At 33.7% G+C, this 7,546-nt stretch overlaps 1 protein-coding gene across 1 annotated transcript; it reads left to right on the forward strand.

Moving 5' to 3' along the window:
• The first annotated feature begins 2,647 nt into the window (after positions 1-2,647).
• On the forward strand, positions 2,648-7,302 carry LOC145004359 (chaperone protein dnaJ A6, chloroplastic-like). Its single transcript, XM_078963256.1, has 8 exons — positions 2,648-2,799; positions 3,269-3,385; positions 4,744-4,888; positions 4,973-5,030; positions 5,605-5,647; positions 5,998-6,046; positions 6,127-6,210; positions 6,297-7,302. The coding sequence occupies exons 2-8, from the start codon at positions 3,279-3,281 to the stop codon at positions 7,131-7,133; spliced, it is 1,323 nt and encodes a 440-aa protein (XP_078819382.1). The 5' UTR covers positions 2,648-2,799; positions 3,269-3,278; the 3' UTR covers positions 7,134-7,302.
• The last annotated feature ends 244 nt before the right edge of the window (positions 7,303-7,546 follow it).

The raw sequence follows: 7,546 nt of genomic DNA on the forward strand, positions 1-7,546 counted from the left end.
CCTCCATATTCCTCTACCCATCCCCCCCCTCACTCTCTCTTTTATTCTCGGCCGAAAGGCCCTTCATCATCATCATTTTCTTCATTTTCATCTTCTTCCCCAAGGAAAAGCTCTCATCTTCCATAGCTAAAATATTCCAAGTGGTTCTTGAGGTTTTGGTAATTATTCCATTCATAATCTAGTGATTCTACACACTTGTAAACTAGTTTCAATCCATTTACACACATTATCATGTGTTTGTATCCTAGGGTCTTCAAGTGTTCTTAACTTGAATTTTTCTATCTACAACCTTTAATCCACCAACACAAACACATAAAGTGAGTTCATACACCTTCATTTTTTATTTTTCCAAGTTTTAGGGGGGGGGGGGGGGATACAAGTAAACTTGTATAAATATACAAGTTGTTATCCATGCTTACTTATATGTTGTGTAAAAGTGCTAAATACATGAAATAATGTTATTACCTAGCATTATGAACATTTAGATGTAAAAGTTTGTCTAAAATACAAAACTAGGAAAAACAACTATAAACATGTTATATGTTCTTAAGAAAAAGTTATAAACACAAAACTATAAAAACTAGGGTTTTATAAACATAATATGACCTTTCTAGCAAAACTGGTTATAACCAAGTTATTACACCATTTGTGTATGATATAAACCAAAATATGTTATTTTGAACATACGTCTTAAAACTAGTTAAAAATACAAAAGATTTAGTTTTACAAAAAGAAAACTTAAAAATCTATCATTTTATGTAAAAGAGAGTTTTCTAACAAAAATAGACATAACTAGGTTATGATACTATTTTTGTGGGTTTTGACCAAAAATATGTTATTTTAAACATATAAAGTTAATGTGACTTAAGTATCACAAAAAGGTAAAAATAAGTTTCACATAGTTTATATTTCATATCTACTGTTTTGTGACGTAAAAAGCCAAAAACTAGAAAAATTGACATTTTTATATTAAAGACCCACTTATTGGTGTTAGATGTAAAATAATTGTTATTTATGAATATCTAAGCATGTTAGCTTTTCTCTCTTTCTCTCTCTCTCTCTCTCTCTATATATATATATATATATATATATATATATATATATATATATATATATATATATATATATATATAGAGGTATAAATGAAATATTATAATAAACTATAATAGGTATATATAGTTTATAGGATATTAACACTACTGTAACATTTTTGAAAAACATGGATAATTATATAAAGATTTATATAATTATTTCATACTATTTTATTAGCATGGAAAAATGATAATTATACATACAAATGTTTTCATTACATCAAAATGTAAACGCGTTGAATCATTTTTTGTGATACAAATTCTCCATCGTACCTACAAAAGTTATGTATTATAACCATAATCTCCCATAAGAGAGCATGACACTTGTGTATAGATCTATACAGGACTGACAATCACGCACCTAAGTTGTTTGCTACAACTAGAACGACAGGTCTGAGTGACAAATGTCTAACATTCCGACGCCTGAAGAACTTCGTAACAGACCATCTATGTTTTAGCACGGTTATAACTCACATGGGGAATCAACGATACATTTATTTTACGGGGAAACATACATTCAAATGGTTTTATATAGATTAAAACTACATATTACTATTTTAAGTATAGAAATACTTATCCATTTCGGTCTTAGGGTTTCTAAGATGACAACTCATTTTAAAGGAAAATATTGGATTTTCTGGAAACAGACACTATCGTTTTACAAGGAAAGGCTTACAATTCTTCATACAAACTCTTATGAACTCACCAACTTAATTATTGACACTTTTCAGAACTACTTATATTCTCAGGAAATCGTTAAAGCAGGTAACTACAAGCTTTTGAGGATGTAACGCTAAGGCGTTAAACAAATCTTTTCATCATCATATTGTATTTTGTTTTGAAACATATGACTCTTACAACAATATAACTCTTTCAATTATAAATATGATGGTTGTGTTTTGCTTTGATCACTATTATACATATTGTTGTGATACGATTCATGAAGTTATCCACCCCCAAACGTTTCCGTCATTCTGGTTTGGGGGTGTGGCAGTTATGTATTTTGGGTTGTAATATTATATAAAAAGTGATACTCTTCATCGCTAGAAGAAAGCATTTGAAAATTACTAATTTCGAAACAGTCTCAATAATGAAGGTTATATTCGTTCAAAACATGCTGAATGTATGTCCGAGAAATGACATCCAAATGAACTCCAAAAAGTATTATATGCGGGACCATAAAGCTGAGTCGGATCTTATAACCGCTACGATTTTCTAAAAATGAATCGGGAATGATCCGTTCCAGACCATGTGGTTATTTTTCAAAAAAAAAAGATTATTATTTTTAAAATATCATTTTAGAAATTGTAAGATTACTCAATTTCCCTTTTCAATATCTATAAATAATATAATATACGTTTATATTAAATTAATTTATTCCTATTTAAACTTTTCTAGACATCTCTTGTAGATACCTAATATTACTTTTCAATTAAATATTTTTAACTTGAACGAATGGAATTGAAAGAAGTAATATCCAGTTATCCACGGTCAAAAACAATCGATCCTATGGGAATGAGGTGGGCAGATGCGCACAGGAACATAAACGAATAGGGCAGTATTTAGTTTACGTCTCCACGTCCAAAGAGCTTCTCTTTCTCCCTCTCATTGCCTCATCTCTCCAGTAACCTCTCCGCCGGCAACCACCGCAATCCGTCGTGCGTAATCGTCCATTAATCACTACAGATTGTTCATCAACTTCGTTCAGGTTCGTCACTTCAATTTCATTCAATCCACCTCCGTTAAAACTACATATAACTCTAATTCGTCGTTAATTTTGGTTCTATCTCTCCCTGCATAAGCACTTTTGATTTGCTGTTGAACGCATATTCGTCTATCATATTGGCTGAAAAACCCTAGCTTTTTGTCTTGGTTTGCGTAGGGTTTTTGTAGACGGAGTTGTTAGAATGTTGATATCCTGACGAAATTGTTTCTTACTAAATTAATTATCACTCTTGTCTATTTATAACTAAAGCTTCCATTTTTATCCAAAAACTGAAGAACTAACAGCAAGGCATGCCTAATTTGAGGATTTCTTTGAGACATATTTGCTTTCTTTGAAGTTACTGTGGAGTCTATATAACCTAATTCAATTGCACAAGTTCATAAACTACTTATTGTAGAAAGTATTGTGAAATTTCAAGTTGTAATATATATTAAGATTTCTCATTTTTCAGAGTATATATAATGGCAATTGCACCTTGTGCGAGTAGATGGGTGGCTATGTGGGGTGTTCAACCTCAGTCAATGTTGAGTGTCTCTTCAAGTAGTAAATCACATGTCCATATGCCTCGGTGAGTATTCTTTTGATTGTTTAACCTGAATTGTGTTTATCAAACAATAGACCTATTCGGGAAATTGTCTCTGTAGATGTTGCTTTGAGCCTCCTTCTTGGATTGTAGTTGTGCATATTTGGTTGTGTTTTTGTTATTTAGGAAGTTAAGTGGGCAGCTTAATACCATAGTGTTTGTGTTTCACGAATCTTGAAATTCTTAATGGATGTATTAATTTTAATTTTCATATTACGAAAGTTTTGGAACCAAAGTTAAGTGGTTTTGAACCCATAATTAAGTAATGAAGTAGAATAGTAGACGAATGGGAACTTGTATTGTGATACCAATCTATAAGAACAAGGGTGTAAATTTACTTAGTCATACCATGAAACTATAGGAGGGAGTGTTGGAGGTTAGGTCAACATTTGAGGGCTTATGGAGAATATAGAGAAAAATGTAAGGATTTTTCATATGATGTGGATTGACCTAGAGGAAGCGTATGATAGTATTTCACATATATGATTTGGGAGACTGATACAGGGGTTACATGGAGATAAGTAAGGGTTATATGTGATATGTATCGGTAGTCGAGGACCTTTTCCAAACTCAAGTATGTTATAGTTATAGATAAATAGTTTTTTCCTGTGGAAATAGGGCTCTATTAGGAAATAGGGCTTCAGGGAGGGGTGTTATGGTATACTTTTTATTTTATTTTGGTTGGATGACTTTGTGTTGATGGTGGAGACAACGACATGGCTAAATGCTATGTTGGATATTTGTAGGATGTCAGAAGAAGAAGGGTTACAAATTAGTATTAGTTAAAACGAAATATCTTTGGTGTAATTTTAGCAGGGAGCGTAATGATTATCGAGTAGAAGTATGTAATAGGGAGCAAGTGATACACCCAGAGCTAAACGGAAAATTCTACAAGGTGGCTTTTAGCCCAACTATGTTGTATTGATATGAAAATTAGCGGATAAAGAAAACGCATTAGAGGAAAGATAGAATTTGCAAAAATGATGATGTCGATGGACTTATGGTAGAACAATGTAGACAAGATACCGAAAAATTAAGTGAAGAAAATATGTGAGAACTGAGGAGTGAGGACATGTCTAAAGGTATAGACATGAAGGAGTTGACACATTCCAAGGACATGATCTTAGATACGAGGGAGTAGAGACATAAAATTAGGGTAATGGAGTATTATTATAGGTTTTTAGTTATTATTATCTTTATGTGCCTTTTAGTATTTCATTAATTACTATTAGTATTGCGGAATAGTATTCTCCTTTCATCTTATCCAACCTTTATTTTTACTAGTTGTGTTAATCATGTTATACGTCTATCTTTTTATGAATTTATACTTTCCTTATGATTAGTTTTTCAACAACCAAAACAAGAGCATTTGCATCACCATTTTCAAGCTTCTTTTCACAAGGTTCCATGCATGCACTATACGATGCGAGTTCATTTGGTCATTCTCGTAAGCGTAGAGGTGGTCGCCTCATTGTCCGAGCTGAATCTGTAAGTTTTCTTTTTCTTTTTTTAAATTTTTTTTTTTTCAATTTGAAGAAAACTCCTTGATTTTACTTTTACTTTTGTTTACAGGATTTCTATTCGATACTCGGTGTGTCAAAGAGTGCTAGTAAAGCAGACATTAAAAGTGGTTAGTAAAATTGTAACTCCATGATACTTCATTACAGCTTCTTGAGGGATATTATCTATTCTGTTATAGCATTGTGCTTTCATTTTTGATTTTTTTTTTTATTAAGACAATATATTTTTAAAAATCAACCAAATTATTTGTATTTGGATGCCATTGCAATAATTGGGTAGATTTTTAGAAGTAGAATGTTATATAAGAAAGAAAATAAAGTAGGATGCTATAATAAAAAAAATCATGAAAGTACGTTGCTATTTCTTATTTTTATCTTCTTCTTTGCATTACCACTTTATAATATATAACAATATGTTCTGCAAATTTAATTCATACCAAGTAACTCTTCTAAATCTTTTATAATATACAGACTAATAAAAAGTTTTAAGAATTTTTTTATTAATCCCATCTCTATGGTGACCAAATTTTGTCATTGTCATCTCTTTATGCTATCTTTTATAATATACAAGTAAAAATTTAGTTAAAAGTCAACAAACTAGAACAATCACCCCTAAACATTTACAAATATACAATTTGAGTCCTCCTAGTTAAAATGTTTATAATTCTGTTAATTTATGTTCAGCTTATAGGAAGCTTGCAAGGAGTTATCATCCGGATGTGAACAAGTAAGCTTTATTACCATTTACCAAACACCATTTATATAAACTATTAGTTTAATACAAGGGTATTTATGTCTTTTCCACAAATAAATATCTTTTCCACAAATAAATAGGTCAATGTTAGCGAACCATTTAGGTTTAATTAAATGTATTTTGAGTTTATGTCTTTTAGAAATTAACACTCTTCATGATATTTCATATTTCTTCTTTTGTCCCTAAAAGTAATTATTTTCACTACTTTGATTTTGTTCCCGACATACGCAAATGACTATTATGCCCTTGCCTTATATTTACAAGTTTTTATTTATTTATTTATTATTATTTTTTTTAATGAAATCTTTATTATGTCTTTGAAGAGAACCAGGAGCCGAACAAAAATTCAAGGACATCAGCAATGCTTATGAGGTAAAAGTAAAACTCATCATTTTTTTTATAAAATCTCACATCTTCAGTAAATGACAAAATTACCCTTCTTCTCAATACAGGTTTTGTCAGACGACGATAAACGATCAATATACGACCGGTACGGCGAGGCCGGACTCAAAGGCGCCGGCGGCATGGGCAACGGGGTAAGTTCACTTCAATCCACGAAAAAGAAATCCTTTTCACATTTCAGTATTTCACTTCTAAAAATTTCCCAAATTAATCCAAACAGGATTTCAGCAACCCATTTGATATCTTCGAATCACTATTTGACATGGGCGGAATGGGCGGCGGCCGGAGCTCCCGCAACATGGCCACAGAAGGTGAGGATCAAGGCTACAACCTCGTTCTAAACTTCAAAGAAGCCGTATTCGGAGTCGAAAAAGAAATCGAAATATCAAAACTCGACACCTGTCAAACCTGCAAAGGATCCGGCGCCAAACCCGGAACCACCGCCTCCCGCTGCTCCCCATGCGGCGGTCAAGGCCAAGTCATCTCCTCCGCCAGAACCCCTCTCGGCATCTTCCAACAAGTCACCACCTGCTCCTCCTGTAACGGAACCGGAGAAATCTCAACCCCCTGCGCCACATGCTCCGGCGACGGCCGAGTCCGAAAGTCAAAACGAATCAGTCTCAAAGTCCCTCCCGGCGTCGATTCCGGTAGTCGATTGAGAGTTAGGTCAGAAGGTAACGCCGGAAGAAGAGGCGGACCCGCGGGCGACCTTTTTGTGATTCTCGATGTTCTTCCAGATCCGGTGCTGAAACGTGACGACACCAACATTTTGTACACTTGTAAGGTGACGTATCTGGATGCGATACTTGGTACGACGGTGAAGGTGCCGACGGTTGACGGGACGGTGGATCTGAAGATTCCGGCGGGGACGCAGCCGGGGACGACGTTGGTGATGGCGAAGAAAGGGGTTCCGGTTTTGGGGAAGGGGAATCGGAGAGGCGATCAGTTGGTGAGAGTGCAGGTTGAGATTCCGAAGCGTGTGAGTGGTGAAGAGAGGAAGTTGATTGAAGAGCTGTCAAATCTTAAAAAGGGTAAAGTTCCAAGTGCTAGTAGATAAGATGAAAATTTTATTTGTTTTTACTTTTTTTGGGGATATAATTTTAATATAATTAGGAATATTTTGTAGCAAAATTTTGTGATGGAATGGATATTTCTTAAATCTTGATTATAGGTGTAATATTCAAGATACTGCAAGTTGGGTAATAATGTTGACAAGTTGATACTAATAGTATTATGAAGTTTGTCATTTTTTAATGGTTATTATGAAGTTTATGTCATTTTCTATTAGTTATTGCTTTCCTGTGCACGGGTCGGTTTTGGATCCAAATCCAACCCAATTCATAAATAGTCGGTTACTGTTTTTCAGAACCCAATAGGATCGGTTTCTGGTCGGTTCTATTTCTCGGGTTCTGAGTTCGATTTGGTCGGTTTTTCGGTTTCTTGGGTTCAACTCATATACTCACAGGTTCT

This window comes from Lactuca saligna, chromosome 7 (assembly GCF_052625555.1).
Source record: "Lactuca saligna cultivar CGN05327 chromosome 7, ASM5262555v1, whole genome shotgun sequence".
Classification (NCBI taxonomy): Eukaryota; Viridiplantae; Streptophyta; class Magnoliopsida; order Asterales; family Asteraceae; genus Lactuca; species Lactuca saligna.

Excerpts from the sequence above, each read along its gene's own strand:
- LOC145004359 (XM_078963256.1), top strand. The coding sequence starts at position 3,279 with ATGGCAATTGCACCTTGTGCGAGTAGATGGGTGGCTATGTGGGGTGTT. Across the intron at positions 3,386-4,743 it reads TCACATGTCCATATGCCTCG|TTTTTCAACAACCAAAACAA; the intron begins GTGAGTATTCTT and ends CCTTATGATTAG. Across the intron at positions 4,889-4,972 it reads TCATTGTCCGAGCTGAATCT|GATTTCTATTCGATACTCGG; the intron begins GTAAGTTTTCTT and ends TTTTGTTTACAG.